We start from the raw sequence: 20,417 nt of genomic DNA on the forward strand, positions 1-20,417 counted from the left end.
AGGCAATTTGTTTTCATTTAATTTGCGCGTTTGTTTGCATTGTCAAAATGCCTCTGCTGCCACGACGCACGATGGCCACCACTGACGATGTGGATAGGAACGTGTGAGCGGACAGCTTCCAGCACGACCAAGCGTGACCATTCTCATGCATCTGCAGCGACTGTCGCCACTTACACAGCGAGACTCAATAATGCCCCCTGCATATTGGAGACGATGGATTCTACAAAATCGCCCAGAATGCGCCCAGCCTCGTCCGATATTGTAAGCTAAACAAGACCAGACGATGGGTGACAACGTGCACACTGCAGGTGGTGTACAGCGTGCACAGTGCAGGTGGTGTACAGCGTGCACACTGCAGGTGGTGTACACGTGTAGACACGCAGGTAACACGTGTGTACACGCAGGGAACACGTGTGTACACACGCAGGGAACACGTGTGTACACAAACACACACACTGAGCTCTCGCTATGAATGGGCTATATTAACACAGACCGCGTTAATTGCTTAGCGCGTCGCGCGTCACGTGCTTAACAATCATCTGACGAGTTGATTTGCATGGGGAGTCGCGTAGGTTGTGGGGGTCGGGAGGCTGCGCTGGGGCCGTGTGACCCGAAGAGGGCGATGCGGCACCACCGCAGCCACCGCTCTGCCGCATCTGCGCCGTCTCGCGTCCATGCTCCCCCCGCCTTCAGCAACCGGTGCCGACCAGCGTGACGTCAATTTCAAGGACAGCGCATACATTATCAGTTATGTTTTTTGTTTGCATTCCGATTGCAGGTATTGTGGTCAATGCAAACATGACGCCTTGTAAAAAAAAGGTGTCAGTTTTGTTGCCAGATAAAAGGGTAAAAAACAAATAATCATATTTTGCTACTGGCAAATGAGGTTCCAATGGTGGACAGCTGTTGGCTGTCCCGGTCGACGCCACCTGTGCAACGCGGACAGGGTCGTGTCTGGGACGGGTCGTGCGGCAGCGTGGTCGTGAGAGAGAGAGGGGGGGGAGGGCCCGAGTGGCGGCGTGAACTCAACAACAATAAAAGGGGAGGATGGTGCCTCCTTGCGACTACCGCGTCTCCGACTGAGTGTTTGTGCGATGCACGCCACCCGCACGCACACACAAGTCTCGAGCAAGAAGGAAGAAGAGACCTACGCCACTACGTAGGTATGAATTAAGAAGGAATACCAACGGTCGACCGATCGATGCGCGTGCTCAGTGATAATGACACTTTTCTGCTCCCGCGCAGAAGCCTCGGCCCACAAATGGGACAGAAGCAGAGCCACGCCAATCAACATCAATCAACTCCACCCACTGTTGTAGAGATATTTCAACTACTGCAAAGGCGATCACATGGATTTCGGATTAACCGGAGCAACATATTTGTTCGGTTTAAGCAGGTGACTTGTAATACAATTTCCGAGAATAACAATGTACAACTGTTTTAAAATTATTAATTTGGCCTTAACGGAAAAATCCACAAGTTAATAATGTGCGTCAAAATCTCTGCAGATAATTATCGATTATAATCGAGTCTACTGTATTTAAAATATAATTTCGTTAGCGGCTTGGGAAAGCTTGCAGGATAACAGCGACACACGCGCGCGTGATGAGCGGATCCTCAGCTGGCCTTCGGAAAATAGACAATGCAATTGTACCGTTGGAAGCAATATATTATTTATTATAATGAAATACACCAGGGTTTTTGTTGTTGTTGTTTTATTATATATTTAAAGTGAAAGGTCGTTTAAATCCTTATATTTAAAAATAAATCTGCAGTCTATCTGCAATACCATCGAAACACAAACGCTTGGAAGAAGACCATCACCTGGTTACGTTGAATGTCACGCACAAATTACTGTATGCACACCAAGAATTGAAATACTGTATACAAATAGTGGTAATTACTGCGTGTGTGTATATATACCGCACTATCCTTCGAAGGAGGTTACACGACTGGTATATCACGACTTAAAATACTGTGACGATGTTACGGTTAAAGCATTCCACGATATTAAATATGTGGCACTATATGTTTCATCGGTTTCAGCCCCATAATGCAATAGGATAGAAAAGTGTATATATTTGTTTAAAATAATAATAATGATCGTCATAATATGAAGAAATATATAATTTCAACAGCAAGAATTTTGCATTAAGCTCATTGTGATGCACGGTTGACATTCACATGGATTAATCGAGTTAATACTTTACACAAAATGTTGTATATGCTTACAAATATAGGGGCTGTTGTTTCATTGGGAGCAATAATTAAACGGCAATTAAATTCAAAACATGGAAAGGGAATTGAAGAATGGGGTCCTCCCTCAGACACCATAGCAAAGCTTTTACTTATAATAGCCCAATGACCTCACGTGTTTTCATGAGCCAGTAAAACCTTTGACCTCTTAAATATCTTGATTCAAAAACGGCATGCAGGAGGGCGATAAAACGCATTCTTACAATGTCAATAAAAAGCCCGCTATGCAGTTCAAATGCATGAATAACAAAACAAAAAGGAACCCTTTAGTCGAGGGGAAAACAAGTGAATACTGCAGTTTCACAAATTGACTATAGCCATGGTGAAATATTACATGTGTGTTGAATGCAGTGCACCATCGGCTAAATCCGTAACGTGCGCCTGAAGTTGAAAACGCGTGGAACCTGTCGCGGTCCGGTAAAGCTCGAAACATCACGAAATGATGCAATTCTTCCCTTTCTTCCTGCGCTGAAGCCTGCGGTGGTTGGGCGTGTTGGGCAAGTAGGGCCTGTGCAGGAACTGCGGGGTTCCCAGTGGGTACTGGTGAGAAGGACTCGCGGACTGCGGGATCGGCTGCCCCATGAAGTACCCCTCCTCGTCGCTCTCCGACGACGACGAGGAGCAGGTGGAGCACCAGTCGCCGTCCGGCACCCTGCCGTCGTCGTGGCCGTAGTCGCTGTTGTACTTGAAGCTCTGGAAGCGCTGGGCGGCCTGGGGGTCTTGCAGCGCGAACTCCGAGAACGTCCTCCCGCACGCGCCGTACGCGGGCGGGCGGGTGCGCTGCTGCAGCAGCAGCAGCTCCGAGTGCTCCTGCAGCTGCAGGGCCAGCTGCTGCGCGCCGCCGGCCTTGCGGCTGCCGCCTCCGCCGCTGCGCCGCAGCGCGGCGAGCAGCGCATCGCGGCCAGTCGCGCGCACGCCCCCCCGCGGTTCCCCACCAAGGTTGAGAGCGTTCTCCGAGCGCGACATGCGGGACCGCCGCGAGCGGTGCTGCTGCTGGCTGTCGTCGCCGCCGGCGTCGTCGTCGCGGTGGCGGTGGTGGCGGTGCCGACGGTGGTGGTGGTGGCGTTTTCCGTTCCAGCCCTCGAAGGCACCCACGTCGCGCCTCCTCATCTGCTCGCTCATGGGCGCGTTGAAGGGGTCGACGCCGAGGACGGCTCCGTCGCCTGGCGCGTAGCGGGGAGCACCCGCGCCTTCCGCCTGCGGGCGGCGCGCCGGCGCTCCTGGCGCGGGGGGGGTCGTGGCGCTGCGCGGGGCGGGCGCCGCGGAGCGACTCGGAGCTGCGGCAGCGCGCGCCCAGCGCCCGCCGCGGCCGCGCGAGCTGCAGCTGTAGCGGCACCGGCGCCGGAGCCTGCAAGTCGAACAGGCCGTAGGGCGGCGGCGTGCAGGCGGTGCTGTGCAGCGAGTCGGAGCTGCGGCAGCGCGTGGACGAGCTGAGCGTGCCCACGTTGCTCGCCCTCTCCGAGCCGTTCATTCCCGAGTCCTTGCTCAGATCCGGCATGGAAAACTTGGAGAGCCTCTCGTGCCGACGGCCGTCCTGCCCTGCGGGTGCACCTTAACACGGCACCAAAGACAACAAAGTGGTCACCCGCAGCTCAACAAACACACGCGGCTGTTAGGACAGTGAACGTCGCCTGCCGGCCTTGACCGTCGACGTTGGTGCAACGTTGAATGGTTAGTTCGCGATTTGAATTTGTAACGCGCCCGCTGTCACCCGCCGCATGGTGTTCGCTCGCCCTCGGCAGAGAACCACTGGGAGGTGCGAGGAGCAGTGCCGGATTCAGCTAGTGCGGGGGCCTGTAGAATATGTTATAAAGGGGCCCTAAATAAAAAAACAACACGTAAAAATAAAAAACACAAAATTTGTACTTGCATAGTAAAGTCAATTTCTTTTTTTACATCAAGGGCATTGACATCAAGAGGCTTTACATAACTGGGGTTACCTTTGCTGCTGCAGTAAAATGAGCAATCGGCAAATTTACCATCTTCCCCGCATTCCACCGTCGCAGATATTTCTGAGAACTGTGAATCCAGCTCCAGACAAGATAACGGCGAGGGCACTCCCCTTACCGGTCACGGTAGAGAGCGGCAGCGACTCCATGGAGTCGCGCGGGTGCCGGAGGGGCGCGTCAAATGATCCCGCGAAGCCGGCTGAGCCGACGGCGTCCCCTTGGCGGCACTGCCTCTCCAAGAGCCGGCGGAAGGAATCCCGCTTATCGAAGGAAGGGCTGCGGTTCGAGCGCCTGTCCGACGCGTGGCCCCGGTCAACCCCCCGTCGCTCGCGTTGGCGCCCATCGTCGCTCCTCTCCGCCGCCGCCGCCACCGCCGACGAGAGACGACCCTCGGAACCCTTGCAGAAATTAAAAGCCCTGCCGTGGGCCGAATCCACCGAGCCGCGCTCTCCCCCGTCCGACTGCCTCTGCCGCTTCCTGTCGAGCACCGGGCGCATGTAGGAGGAGCCGCTGAGCGCTCCGAACACGACGTTCTTGTTCAGGTCGTCGGCGGCGGCGGCGGCCACCTCCCGCTCCAGGCCCTCGCTTTTGAAGGGCAGGAGGTCATCGTCGCTCCGCCACACGTTGTCCACGCAGACGCCGAGCGGCCGGCCCGTCAGACTGAGCGCGTCCATCTGCCGCGACAGGGGATCGACGTCGTACGAGCCGTCAGGCGACCTGGAGCCGCGCGTCAGCAGGGAGTACGTGCTGCGGGGGGCGCGCCTCAGCTGGTACTCGTCCGAGCTGGTCCACTTGGCCGAGCCGCGGTGGGACTCCCGCGATCGTGCACTCTGGAAAGCAGAGTCGGACGAGTCGGACGCGTCGGGGTCCCTGCCGGCGTCGCCCGCGGCCGCCTGGCTGCACTCCTTGGAGCAGTAAATGCTGCCGCCGTGTGGCAGGAATGGGAAGCCCAGTAGGGGCTTGAGACAGCAGTCGCAGCTGAAGCAGGTCTCGGACGCGTGCCAGTGCTGCCCCCTATATGTCATCTGGCCTTGGTCAATTCCTTCTCATGCGAGCCAGACGCGCGGGCGGAGGAGAGAGACACAAATGGAGAAACGCAAATTACATGACGGTTTTCCTTCGTTGTCCCGACTTTTTGTTTGTCATCTGTAAGCGCCATTTGTTTGATTGGGATTTAGTTTAGCCAAAAATAAATGAAATAAAAAAAATCGCTAAAAATGCATAATTCCTTAAAATGTATCCACATGCCATTAGACCTGGATAAACGTTCCACATGCATTGGATGTTTAAATTTGATTTATTTCTGACATGATGAATGAGACAAGAGAGAAAGGAGCTATACTCATGAGACCATTACAAAAAAACTGTACGAGTGAAACAAAGCAAACACGACGGTAAAAAACATACCCAAAATATCATAGATTGTTTACATCAAACAAACAGCCCGAATAGTGCCGATACATCGAATCACCGAGGGGAGGAAGGGATGAATCGTTACATATCATTAAGATGTAGGTAAGTATCTTGAACTTCTTTCGTGCTAATCGGGGGTGTGGGGAATGTATTCCTGGTTTTCCATTTTTAATAAAAAAAAAAGTGGCAAATTGTTCCAATTATTTCCAATAATATATTTTTATTTAAAACTTTCGTGACTGCAGGAATTAATATGCTTTGGCTCTTTCGGTAAAGTCATGTAGACAGAAAAAAAAATATTAAAGTGACTAAAAATAAAATAATACAAATTAACCAAAAACCACGACGTTTCGATCGTCATGAAGAAAAGGGGGTTAGCCTCTAAAGGCAAACTGTTTATAAAGGTGTAAAATGGGCGTAGCCCAAGTGTCAGCAGCATGGGCGGGGCAGCTGATGTTAAAGTGAGTGGTGGTTGTAGTGGGCAACGATGGCGCTGGTGGTGGGTTTCCACCAATTAAAGGGCTGCCAGGTCTAAAATGGAAACATTACAGCCAGTTATGACTTGAAATGGTTGATAACGTCCTTCCAGTGATTGCTGAGTTTGTACCCATCTTCACGGTTGAAATTGTGTCTACGCATGCATATATGGATAGCTTCATGAACAGATCTTTGTTGATAACCAGTAGGCTTGCAAGTACCATCGTCTTAGAGAAATCAATTTTGCGTGAGCCAGCCGCATTAAAATAATGATCAGCCACGGCCGAAGTATTGGTCCTGCCGTATTTCAAATCTGCCTTAAGCTCATGAACACGGTCTGAGACATGTCGCTTAGTTTCCCCAATGTAACTGCTGCCACAGATATTGCATGTCAGGAATCTTGTCCTTCACAGATGGGATCAGAATAGGTTTTCCCCTTTTATCTGGCAACAAAACAGGTGTTAATATGTTAAAACACCAAACTGAAACCTTTTACAAGGAATCATGTCTGCATTAACCACAATACTTGTGGTCAGAATGCAAACAAAAAACACACTGATAATATATGCATTGTCTTTGAAACTGATTGGTCCACACCAGAGACAGCTTTCTTTCGAGCCTAGTCTCAAACGGTGTTAGACCAGAGGACGCGAAAAGGCGTACAGCACAAAGACAAACCACTATCAGAGTAATGAGAGCTCGGGGTGAGCAACTACATCATGGGACCTCCTTTGCCAATACCAAGATATGAGAATAGGTTTTCCCCTTTTTTCTGTGGTCACAATGTAAAAGGTTTCAGTTTGGTGTTGGCTAGGGAATTCAAAGGGGACTTCGGTGATTTAGGCGGGGGCTTTGCTAGAGTTGCAACAGCTGACGGAAGGTTCTGGAAGTGGCCGTCAGAGTACGTAAGGGACGGGGAGAGGAGTGTTCAGGGTCGGTTGGAGATCTCTCTACGAGCAGACTGCCGTCGGTGCGACGCCTCGGAAGGCTGCGGGAAGAACGCCCAACTCCGCCAGACCGACTCACTTCTGCTGGACCTCTTGTACGTATGTATGTACGTTGAACTTCTTTCACACCGTACTTAGCCAAACCGTGCTAATCACTTGCTTCTGCACAAGCACGTCCGTCCGTCCTCAGGAGCAGCGAACGACCGTGTTGAACGCACCGATCAGCTGTCCGCACTTGGCGCAGTGGTCGGTGTGCAGCATCTGGAAGCAGCTGCAGCAGAAGGGCCTCCCCTCCTTCATGACGTAGCGACGGCCGCCCAGGGCCACGTCGCACTCGCAGCAGCGGAAGTGCTGCGTGTGCCAGTGGCCGCCCTCCGCCTCCGTGCACTCGTCCGCAAATATTATCTGCACAAAGAGCAGCCGCGACCGCGACGCTCGTCCGTTATGAGAGCATGTGGCCGGGCGCGAATCGAACTCACGAAAGGACTTTCGGAGCCACGGGGGAAGGGGGGGGGGGGAATTAATTGAAGGGGAAAAGAAAGTCTTGAAATACCGACGGGAGGACAACGCTGTTGGTGGCGTGCGGCGCAACGGTAGGGGGCAGTGTGTATACGTGTGTGTGTAGAACTTATTTCGCACCGTGTGTGTTGAACTTATTTCGCACCGTGTGTGTTGAACTTATTTCGCACTGTGTGTAGCCAACGGAGCCAATCAGAGGTGTGCGGGAAGGACAGCAAACGAAACGCAAAAAAGAGGTTCTAAAGAAATGAGTTTTCAACCTAGATTCAAAAGTGCATGGCTCCAGGGGCTTCCGCAGAAGCGCACTTTAAAGCGCGCGACGCGGTGACCATCTTTGTTCGACGGTTAGCCAAAAGCCGCTGCGAGGATGACCGGAGTTCGCGCCATGATGGGTCTATCCTCCTCGACGAGATCGGCAAGGCATCGCGGTTCATTTGCGGCAAGCACTTTGTTGGGTGCAACCAGTGTGAGACCCGAGGACGAGCGACATGTCCACCCCCTCTTCCCCAGTGCCGAAATCCGCAGACGACACCACCCCCCACGCCCCCAGCCCCGGCTCACCTCGTCACAGGCGGCGCAGCGGGGCTTCATCTTCTCGGCATGGTGGCGGCCGCAGTAGACGCGGCCCTCATGGAAGAAGTAGACGAGGTCGACGAGCAGCTCGGCACAGGTGGCGCATACGAAGCACGCCGGGTGCCAGCAGGCGTGGGGCCCCACGCGCGACGCGCACGCCGCCATCTCCCCCGCGCACACCGCTCCACCACACTGCCATCGACCCCGCACACACGCGGACGACACACACACGCGCAGGCGGGCGGGTGAGCCTGCGCACGCGTGCCGCAGGCAACCGGCAGGTAACGCTTCCGTGGTGCGTGGCGCCGGTGGGGCAGGGGCGACTGGCGGTGGTGGTGGCGGTTGTGGTGGCGTTCGTGGTGGCAGCGGCGGTGGTGGTGGCGGTGGTTGTGGCGGCGGTGGTGGCAGTGATGGTGGTGGTGGCAGTGGTGGTGAATGGGGGCACGTATAATTTCTGTCACTGGCCAATAACCACCACTGCCTGACCCGGGCTGTCGCTGCGAGTGGTTGGTGTTACCAGCTGGCAGTGTTGTGGTGCCGGTGAGAGCGAGTGGTTTTGCCTACTGGCAGCAGGGCGAGGGTGAGTGGTGCCTGTGAGAGCGAGTGGCTTTGCCTACTGGCAGCAGGGCGAGGGTCAGTGGTGCCGGTAAGGGCGAGTGGCTCTGCTTACTGGTAGCAGGGCGGGGGTGAGCGGCGCTCTCACCTGCTGGCAGGTGGCACCGCTGAGCGAGTGTGGAACGATGCGCACGGTGCCCCGTCCCAGCGCCTCGCGCTTGCGCTGCATGCTGAACAGCTGCAGCTCCTTCCTCTCCTCCTCATCCAGCGAGCTGCAGTACCGCACCTGCGACGGCAGCAAACCCTCGCTCACAACGGTCTCTGCTCGTTCAACGACCGCACACGGGCAAAGGTGCAGCAATGCATTCGCTTGCTCACTACACACCGCTGGTGGAAGAAGGTTCACCCGAGGAAGCTCCGAACAACTCTTCTTGCTCCCGACAGCCCCGCTCTCGGGATGATATTTGGCCTACTCCTCCTCATCGCAAGAGGTTGGCGTGCTCCAACGCACGCGGCCTGCCTGTGGTGACCCCATGTACACTCCTGAGTGGGCTTAGGCGACGGAGGTATTTAAGAAACTCGCTCCATTCTTTCCACTGCTATGCTAGCAGATGGAACCGGCAAATTTTGGATGTCCAGTCCAGTGCGCTCAACGGGACACCGCAGCAGCATCCAATTGAACGCATGCGCTGAATTGTACGTTGAACTTATTTTGCACCATACGTAGCCAACCGTGATCATCGGAGGTGTGGGGGATGGATAATAAACTATACAAAAAAAGCAGTTCTAAAGAAATTAATTTAAATTTAAAAGTGCATAACTCCCAGTGGCTTCCTAATATCAGAAGGAAGAGCGCTCCAGACAGCCACAGGAGCGCACCTGACAGCGCGCCTGATGTGGTGACCGTCTTTGACTTGCATGACACCTCTGCTTATGTGCCATAGCTCAGTGGTTTGCTGTGCCTTCGGTGCAATAAAGGGCGATCCATTTATGTGAAACTCCCTTTCCGTCGGTGTCGAGGTGCTCGTACGCTGGCTCGCCAGGAGGAGGTACAGAAAAAATGTGGACTGTCCGTCTTCCTACCCACATGCAAAACGCCGATTCGTTGGCTAAAAAAAACGTATCGATATACAAGGGGACTGCAGAGCTTGGGCAATTGTGGGCACCGGCCTCAATGTCCCCCTACTGCCTCTTCCCGGCTCTCGCCTGTGGCTCCCCGTGCCTCCGAGTTGTCTCTTCGTCGTCGCATTAACACACAAAGAGGCCGGAATCTTTTTAGTTTTTTTTTATCGCCAAGCAAAGCGGTTCCATCGCCATGCGGGTGGGTGGGGAATTCACTTTTGACGTTAGTTCCCCGGCTGAATAAATGTGAAAACGAAAGAAATCAATATGAGTGCGCGCAGCTTTGCGACAGCGTCGAGCGATTCTTTGGTCAGACGCAGTAACTCAATTACTCGATAACTCGGTAACCCCATAACTCGGCAAGTCTCTCGGCCACAGCGGAGCTGCCCCGTCTTTCTCCGAGCTCTCCGCGTTTGGTGGAGGGCACTGGGCTCCTCGTCATCCAACCAGCGGCGAGTGATTCAGTGCGGCATCTGTTCACGAGTGCCGCATTCTCAGGGATGCACCCTGCACCAAACAGTTGCTCTCTCGTCTATTTTAGACAAGGCCTACTGCTGCGTACTATATATAGAGGTGTGCGTGTATACAAAGCTTGGCTACGTATAATAATAATTCACAGTCTTTTTTTCAATACACTACCGTGCTAATGCCTCCTTTCTATGCCATGTTGGTTATGGAAGGTGTTTGACCATACTTCACCATGCTGGTCATTGCGAGCTGGTGAGAGAAGCGCACCAGGACCCGTTCGGAAATCACTCGCGACTGACGCGAACTGGGGTCAGGAACCGCAGCTCAGGTCGCTGGATTAGGAGAGCAGTGCGCTCGTCGCTGCACCACCACTCCTCACAGCAATGCATTTAAATACAAAGATGGCCCATCGTGAGCCGAAAGCGTCTGTTGGAGCAAGTGCTGTTAGTGAGTAACAGCACCTATGGAGGTCGGAATGGCACACGAGGGGGTGGGTGGCCAACACCACGGCCGGCCGCCTTTGTCTCCCGAGTAGCGATGTTTACTACACACCGCACTGGGTACTAATTTGAGGCTGCGTCGAACTAGGGAAGGCCCAGGACTGGTTCAGATATAATCGTCACTGGTGTTGGCCGTGAGCAGGAATCGAACTCAGATCGCCGGGTTTGTGGCGCAGTGCACTAACCGCTGCTCCACCACTCTACACATGTATTCACACGCACACATAGACATATACTCACAAATACAAAACACTTAATGACCCCGAAATTGCCTAATCTCAATATAGTGAATAATAGTGTCTAGTGAAATATAGTGAATAGGTTTTGTAAATAGTCTAAAAAAAGCCTACGTGTTAAACCAATCTAAATAGAATATAATCGTCACAATAATCAACATCAGCATTAGCAATCACGTTCAATCAGTGCAAATTACCCTGCCACGACTTTGACATTGCATAAATAAGACACGTGTTTTAAAGCCAAACATCCGCTGGATTATCTCGTTCATTTACTCATCAAATGCAGCTGTGCGATGGCCAAATCATTCATCTACTGTGTGCCTGTCAAATGTCTGGGGGGAGACTGGGTGAGTGGTTGCGATTGAGAGCCAAGGCTCCATTTGAAGGTGGACCACTTTTAGTTTTTTGCATTCGCGATCTCCGTTGAACAATCCGGTGTCTTTTGTTTTCACGTCCCACGCGCAACGGCTTCGCTTGTGCCATTACCCGAGACGTAGTTACATTGGCATATAATTTGCACCCGATTTGCATGCGTTTTGCATACAATTAGCAACATCACTTGCACGTCGCACACACCATTTATTACACACGTCATCCGATGCACGCGTCACGTGGGAAAGCTGCCGCGGTGTAACGGTGTCGCACGCCGGAATCGCCTACCGGAGGTCAGCGGTTTTGACCTCCCGGACGCGGCAGTTGAAACAAAATAATCTCCCACGGCCTCTGCGCAGCGTACTTGAACCACGCGGGCGGCATGAAGCGGTTACGCCACAGTGGCGCCTACGACCGGCGGGGTCCCGTGCAGGTGGGGCAAACGGTGAGTACTTCCCAGCCGGTCCGAGACGTCCTGGCCGGAGCGGAGGTGGAGGCAACAACAGCTTCGAGAGGAGAGTTCTCAAGAGCTCTCTCTCTCTCAAGTGTGCGAGAATCCTCCTGCCAACAGTGGCCGCCAGCAAGCAATTGCAGGGCTGCGCCTTTGCCCTGGCCCATCGTGAGCCTTAGGAATTGGTGTAATTATTCCGTGTATCGTTGCATCCGCGATAGATACCCAAAGCGCGGTATTATCCTCTGTGTAAAGGATCTCAATGAGCATGTAAAACACAGAGAATTACTTTAGGGGGGATCGTGCTGAATAGGCGTAGAATAGGACAAGGGAATGGTAACACAAATAGGGCAATTGTCTGGTCGCACGGAATACAAAATGACTCGGACCTCTCCAGATGCTAAGACTGGTCCAGTAATTAATCGTAACATGACTTTAAAATAAATACGGATCAGATTTTAGGAGCAGAGAATACACAGCTGCAGAAAACAAAAATAGGTGCCACGGTGGCAAGACGTTAACTGCCTCGCCTGGTGTACAAGACGCCATGGGTTCGATCCCGATGCTGACAACTGTATATTTGGAGTTTGCATGTTCTCCCCGTGGTTGCGTGGATTTTCATCCGGGTCCGTTGGTTTTTTCCCCTCCACATTGAGAATCAACGTGCGCTTAGAGTAGTTGGCTACTAGAACGGTAATCCACTTGATTGAGCTATCCTTTGTGATGGCCCGGTCACTTCTGAAAAAGAACTACATCACTCAGTGGGCCTTAGCTGGTAAAATAAAATGGAGTTAAATAAAGTTTAAAAACAAATATTTTAGTTTAATAGAAATGCGCTCCGGTCATAACAATCTGAGCGATTCATGGAAGAGAACTTGAACAATTATCAGGATGGATATCGTGGAAGAACAATAAAATAATAAAAATAATAAGTTTAAAGGAGAAAGACTGGGTTGGAGTTTCAATAATTATTTGACAGGAGACAAATCTAGGAAGGCAGCGGGGAGTCTGAGGTATTACTGTCGAGATGTGAAAATGTCTTATCACACCCCTGCATTAGATCAGGGATTGAAAACATTGTGGCAACTCCACAGGGATACATTTTTCAAGAATTACAAATCTGCGTTTTTGCCAGAGCACTGGCGAATGAAATAAAACACACAGTATTGGTTTAGAGCAAGCAGGGTTGTCATGGGGAAGCTCTTATGATGTGAATAGCTGATGCAGAAGAACTGAAAACATCTCTCTATTGCGTGTACTTTGTTTGGCATCTGGCACAATGTCTGATGTTTCAATCCACTCGCTGGGAGCATCTCCAGGAAGTTAACCGAGCAGCCCGCATCCTCCCTTGGTGATACATTGTTGCCGCCCGTTGCTGACAAGTGTGTCTGTCGGTCCTCGGCTGATTGGCTCAGACCTCTCTTGACACAGCCAATCAGGAGGCAGCTCGCATCCTCCCTTGGTGATGAATCGTTGCTGCCCGTTGCTGACAAGTTTGTCTGTCAGTCCTCGACTGATCGGCTCCGACCTCTCTTGACACACACATCGAATCGTGTGTTCCTATTAACTGGTCATTTACAGTTCACGTGTAAGTGTTCACAATCGTTGTGCTGTGCACAGCTCTCCAACGTGTTTTGAGGTCGCGCCGCGTGTTGTTCGGGACAATGTCCGACGTTTCACTCCACGGGTCTAAGAAGCTCCCACAGCTCGAGGACCGACCTGTCAGACATCATCGCAGATGACACGTGGCGGTACAACCAGAGAAACTCATCGGAGAGCTCTGTGCATAAAACCACGACGGTCACATTGAGACTTATAGAAGCAGCTAAAACAAGAAAGGAGAGAAAAAAATCGAGAGTGCAAACGAGACGGTAAAAATCGAGACGAAAATAATGTATAACCAAATCCCAATCGGGGCTCTGCATCACGACGGCTCATCGTCGAGCCACTGCAGGGGCAAATCGTTGTGCGTCTCGTGCGCGTTATGCAAGCATCGATACAGTGTGGGTTTTCACGATGGCAATGACAGCAGCAACAGCGTCAAAGGCTAAGGGCACAGTACCGGATGAGACGGAGGCTTCGACAAAGCTGGCAATGTACGGGGCCAGGACGGGTGGGCAGTGAGGGATGAGTGTGGTGCGCAAGAGGGTCTGAGAATTAGTTTTTTTGTACTGGGTGCAATTGTGAGCAATAGCCACATCAGACAGTACATCTAATCGGCATAATCATTGGGTTCACTGCAGCTCAAAGACTCAGTCCCTACAAGGCGTGAAGTTAGGAAATGTCTGTGCGCTCGGCATTTGAAGTGCTCAAGACCAGAATCGGTAATTTCGCCGACAGGTGTGCTCAGGGAAGCAGTTCCATATTCGGATAGCAGAGTGTCCAGGGAGCACGCTCTGGCAACTGGTGGGGGGGGGGGGGCAAGGGCATGGCTTTGCATGGTTGTGAATAATCGGGTGGCTCGGCATCCTTGACATGGCAGTGGAAGCGTGGCCTGAAGGTCTGTGGGGCAGTGCTTGGTGTGCATTTTGTACAGGGATCGTGACAGCAGCGACTTGTCGAGGGTGATGCATGCCGAGGATGGCGAGTTTTGTTATAACCAGATGAAAGAAGCCTCTTTCAGGTTGGAGACTATTCTCGCAATGTTGTGCAATTGCGCCAGGCTCAGCTGTGCCAAGGATTAGCCAGTGGGGAGTCAGAAGGAGAGGCAATAGAGGAGAGTAGAGTCAGGCACTAGGGATGCATTTCTTGATTGTTTCCCGAAAACGATTCGGAATAAATTGTCGGAGAACTGTTCACAGTCTGGCACCTGGCGGACTGTTGGAAGCATTTTGGGGTTTTTGAAATGCAAGAGGGAGGTCACAGTCCTGCAGAGGGATTATGGCGTTCCAGGTTACATCCGTCTGAGACATCCGGCAAGCACTTGACCCCCATCATCAGTTGGGACGGATTCTCTGGGAACAACCACCAGCCTCCTCCCTCACCCACCGCTACGACATCCATCTTGGGCCACGTAATTCATCACTCATGTGCTGTAAAAATGTAGAGGTGCAGCCCTGGAAGAAGGCAACAAGTGCTGACGAGGTGTTGGCGTGGGGTGGGGGGTTTGGGGGGCCTTTGACGATCTCTACACGAGTTCTTCTGCGTGTCAGTTTTGTTTTTTTACCAGGTAAGGCCCAACACCGAGCTGCATTGCTCTTTTTCAGAAGCGGCCTGCCAATCACAAAATGATGGCTGAATGAATGTGGCTTATCATCATATTGAAGTTTTATTGCAGCCAAAGACTCAGTGGGTGTCTTTGGGATGTTTTATTATTCTAAGTTCACGTGCTGCTGCCCATGAGCTGCACTCCGTTCAATTATTCCTCTTAATTCGGGAACGTGTTTTTTATTACTCGTGTGAGGTGCGAGATCAATTAATAAATGATGATGATAACGGTCATTCTTTAGATCGAATGAGTGTCTCTCACTCCCAGATAGAAGGGAATTATATTTACGGAGGTGTTGGATAGGGGTGGCAAACCCACTAATTAGAGGCCAAAAGCCTCTCCTAATCCCCCATGAAATGACATACGTACACACACAAGTTGGATTCATATAGTATCGAAATACATCTCTAGATGCCTGCCACTGCCAGTTGCTTCTTTTTGTCGATGTCAATTTTGCGGTCTGCATTCACCCGTCTAATGCAGCTGGTGCTTCTGGTATCTTTTTTTTTGGTGGATGGAATCTTTTTTTTACTCCACACTTTTCCTTAAGTTATGAATGCTTCGAAACTGAGCTTGAAATGGTTCACGCATCTGTAGGGAGGACACGATGGTAACTCGCATTAAAGATGAGCTCCGTATATAAAAAAAACTGCAATTTGAAAGTGTCATTGCTATATGGGAACCCACTCCGCGGAAATACCAGAACCGTGAGAGATGGCGGTAATGGCTTGGGGTGGCATTCAAGCTCATTGATGATGGATGATGATAATGATGATGAAGATGATTTAATTGCACGGGTGGCATATCTGTGAACACGGTGTTGTCTGACCTCATTGTCGTGTGGAGGGAGCTGGTAGAGAAGCTGGCGGATGCGGTATTTCTCCCCAACACTGTTGATGTATGGAACCTTCTCCTCTGGCAGGCAGCAGAAGTACTGGTGCACCTGTGGCAGAGACAGCAAAAAGGACGGCCAGGAACCACCGGCATTAGTGACCATCGGCGATTGTGTGCACGTAGTTACGCTGAACTTATTTCGCACCATACGGAGCCAACCGTGCTAATCAGAGGTGCGTTTGATGCAGCGCTGCCGAGGTGTGATGGCGTGACGACAATTTGTATCTCGATTTGATTCAACGTCCTCTCTCCAACTCCTGAGATGCCATGCCATGTGTGGGAGAACGTCAGTCCCTCCCCCCCCAAAACTGTGAACGTTGTTTTCGTGTCGCCGTAAAAACACAACTGAACACCGCCGTCGGTGGCGAAAGTGACATCGTTCATTCCAAACCGGGACATGATCGGTCGAGCTCAACGCTGGAGAAAAAAAACAAGGCATGCTATGAAGCTTCAGGCGATCCATTCAAATGGAGTCCATGCAATGGCCACGCATAGATTTGTGCATTTGACCGTCGGTGACAAATGAACGGGTCCACCATGCAGACCTTTACAGTGCCGCGCATGTTTCGTTAAACCCAGAAGACAGACATATCAACGATTCCCAACTGTCACCACCTGTTCCGTGCGTATTATTTTTACTTACATGCATACTAGTGATGGCACGTGTGCAAGAATGACAACCGAGCGATTTATTTATTTGTCGTTGGCAATCCTATTTCGTCAATTTGGGTCACCAGCAGACACAAGTGCAGGCACCATGCCGCCATGGTCACGGCCGTGATTTACACGGATGGCAGCAAGATAATTTGTTGTCTAGCAAACGCCATCGCAGGAGGTCACACACGATTGACGCAACGGTCCATCGCCGATCAGGGTGGTGAACGAGTTATGCTTCTCCGCGTCGTACCTGTTGAGGCTTCAGGCCGGGCGGCACCCAGGAGTATTCCTCCAGAACGCAGCCAGAGTCGTCGTCCGAGACGGTGTTTCGCTGCAAGCCGTGGCCGAGCTTCACGCTGGCCATCCCGCCCGTCCGCTCCTCCTAGGCCCGTCCTGGTGAGACCGTAACACCACCGCATCGTCGTGATTCAGTGCATGGCGCAGGTCGCGTTACAGTCGGTCATCGATTATCCGGTAGCTTCGGTACGGAGGGGACGTTATGTTTTTAGGTGTGGTGTATATGTTTTTTTTTGTTTACGATATGAAATTGGCATAAATAAGCATACAAATAAGCAAAAATAAACATCCTACTTTTTTACTGTATATACTTTACTGTACTTACCACTCCGATCTTGAAGACTCTGCATGGGGTGATGTATATACGTTCGGTATTTTCAGTGTTCAATTTGTAAGTAGTGTATAATGTACTGTATATAAAATGTTACACTGAAATCAAGTGTAGCTACCTTTTTTGTCACGTACACACAGTGCCGATAACCAGACTGGTAACAGCATTCGGAGTGGTTTTTCCGGATCTACTCGGGACCGCCGGATAATCGCGCGCTGGATAATTCGATGATCAACTGTATTCATTATTTATTCATCCAAAAAAAAAGCGTCACCAAGTCTCAAGACTCTCTGTATGTACATATGTTGTTGAACTTCTTTCGCACCATACGTAGTCAATTGTGCTAATCGGAGGTGTGGGGGGGGGGAAGGACAACAAACTATAGAAAAAGGCAAATCTAAAATAAATAAGTTTTCAATCTGTATGATTTAAAAGTGTATAGCTCCAGTAGCTTCCTAATACCGGAAGTGCTTTCTAGACGGCCGCAGAGACGAACAAAGGTGGTCACCGTGTGATGCGGTGACCACTTTTGTTCGATGGCCGGCCAAAAGCCGCCGCGAGGATGCTTGATGAAGGGTCCCCACGTCAGGATGCATTGGCAAGATTCTCGTCGAAGAGGTGCTTTAACTGTCGGAAGGAACCAAAGCACCCAGAGAGAATTAAGCGCATGTAAGACGTCTGGCTGGCATGGAAGAGTAGGCCAAATTCCCTCTGTATGGGTTATTTAGGGCTCCCTCGAGTGAAGGCCCTTCCACCAGCAACGGCATGAGCGAGCAACTGCAGGGCTACGCCTTTGCCGCAAGGAACAAAGATTTGCATTTATTCGGCGCTGAAATGCCCCAGCATCTCAAACCGCCTTACATCTCTGGCCCACGCGTTTGCGTTCCCCAAACTTGACTATTGCAATGCACCACAGATTGGGATTCCGATGAAGGTGCATGGCAGACTTCAGTTCATTCATGAATGCTGCTAGAATTATTTCCACGAACTCCATTTCGTGGGCACATCTCTTGTCCTTGCATTGGCGACCAATCAAATATCGAATTGATTATAAGGTCCTGCTATTGACCTACAAGGCGATCATGGGGTTATCCCCCACGTTGCTTACAGGAACTGATCCTCTTCTATACACCGCCAATGAGGTCCTTGCCATCTTCTCATCTCCTTCTTCTTAGAATTCCGAGGTCAAGGCTCCGTGCCTGGGGTGATCGGGACTTTTGCCAGTGCAGCCCCTGATAATAATAAATCAATCAAAATCATTGGAGCTATTTAAATCTGCCCTGAAAATTCGCCTCTTTAAAACGCCTCCCCCCCCCCCATAGTTTTGCTCGTTTATGCTGCTGGCTCTGTCGTAATTTCTGCTTTCCATGCACCGTGGCGCACTTTGGATCCTTGGATGAAATGCGCCTTACAGATGTCAATGATTATCTCAATTATTCCAATGGCCAGTTGTTTTTTTACCATAGGACCCCCCCCCACCCCCACCCTGGTGTGACAGCTGCCTTCTCCTCTATTAGCAGCGCTTGCCTTTCCGCCAACACCCATCGAAGGGGCCCGCGTGTGTCCGCCTGGATTTGAACCGCTTCATCTTGCCAGCGTCTTCTTCGGAAAGGTCAGAGACACTTGAAGAGTGCATGAGTTAACTTCCTCTCCCGGGGAGGGAATTTGGAGGGTGGTGGAGGGGGGGGAAGGTTGGTGGGGGTGTGAGGCTTGGGCATTTTTTTCGTGGCACGGAACACGCAAAAGGCAACGCACGTTCAGCACAAAAGTCTACCGCCGCGTGATTGAGCACGCGCCACCTGTTACAACTCACGCTGGCCCCGCCGGAGGCACTGCGGTGGGCAAGACGCAGCTGCGCCAGCCGCTTTTACACCCCCCCGTGTCCGTCCTCTCGTCCGCACCCGTGTCTCCGTCTATCTGCATCCGAGCCTCTCTGCGTCCGTCTGTTGTCCCGCTGTGTCTTTGTGCGTGTCTTGTTACTCTAGGCGTCCGTGTCTGCTTGTCGTCCTCTGTCTCCGTGTCACTCTCGGTGTCTGTCTGTCACCGCGGCTCTGTGTTTCTGTGTGCTATGTAAGTATGCATGTTGAACTTCTTTCGCACCGTACATAGTCAACCGTGCTAGACACTGCAGAGTGGCACTGTATTCTTGTCTGTCGCAAGTGTCTCTTTGTGTCTGTTCCTGCGTATTACAGGTTTTGTCCCACTTTGCAACCTTCTTGATTAAGGTCTAGCATTTCCTGTAGTTGGTTTCCATTGGATGTAAAAATAACTCGGGCGAAACGTCGTGATCGTTCTATTTTATTTTATTTCCACCTACGTGACTTTACTGACGAGTATGAAGAGTATGAATTCCTGCAGTCACGAAAGCTTCAAATCACGATTGTGTCTACCTTGTTTGATATCCATAATAAAATCAGCAAACATTCACGCAGTCTCTAACCGACGAAGTGTCGACACAGAAATTAACTGCAGTGTACCTCCTCAATTAAGGAACGATGCCCGATCATGTTTGTGTTCAAAACTGGTGTTGTATTGACTCAAATAGTCAAAAGCCCCAATCAATATCCTCTCATTGCAGATATTGAATGTTTGCAAAGTTCATTGGGGAAAAGAGTACACGGTCGCCTCGCGTTTTACGAGCGATTTTTACGGAGCGCGATTTTGAAATGGCGCGTTGCATTAATTGACGCTTTTATTTGTTATGCGTGCACTACTCTTCAAATAACGCGCTCCTCCGGCGGCGCGTGGGCCACGGTGCAGGCAACGCGCTTGCGAGCTCGCCGTTAGTCGGGCGGCAAGGTTGAGTAGCGATGCCTCAGGCAGCAGCAGTGCTGACAACCGCGAGTGCGGGCAGCGGCATCAGGCAGCTGCTCCTTCTCGTGCCACATGTTTAATATCTTGTCCGTGTGAACTTTGACTTGTGCACCCATTTGCCTACCAAATATGTCCGTGAGGCATCTCACTAACATGTTAAAAAATATATTGTTTTGCCTAATTTTTTATTTTCCTTCTTTAAATAGGCCGATACTATCTTTAATACACGTATTGTAAATATGATGTTGCTGTAACCAGTGACATATGTCGACGTAAGCATGAGGCGTCGATAGCGTGCTCTCCCTAACCCCAACCATGTCCTTTACTTTTTACGAGTAAAATTATTAAGTTTAATTTACGCGACTTTTGAGTTAC

The 20,417-nt window shown here is 51.1% G+C and overlaps 1 protein-coding gene across 1 annotated transcript; it reads right to left on the reverse strand.

Annotated features, from left to right (window-relative positions):
- Positions 1–1,651: 1,651 nt before the first annotated feature.
- LOC144731311 (prickle-like protein 2) lies at positions 1,652–16,997 on the reverse strand. Its single transcript, XM_078612367.1, is given in 8 exon segments — positions 1,652–3,489; positions 3,491–3,807; positions 4,324–5,247; positions 7,261–7,447; positions 8,123–8,326; positions 8,838–8,975; positions 15,879–15,992; positions 16,851–16,997. Coding segments are annotated over 8 exon segments (2,799 nt in total). The 5' UTR covers positions 16,965–16,997; the 3' UTR covers positions 1,652–2,688.
- Between the last annotated feature and the right edge of the window lie 3,420 nt (positions 16,998–20,417).

The sequence above is a fragment of the Lampetra planeri genome, chromosome 38, assembly GCF_965212315.1.
Source record: "Lampetra planeri chromosome 38, kcLamPlan1.2.h2, whole genome shotgun sequence".
NCBI lineage: Eukaryota > Metazoa > Chordata > Hyperoartia > Petromyzontiformes > Petromyzontidae > Lampetra > Lampetra planeri.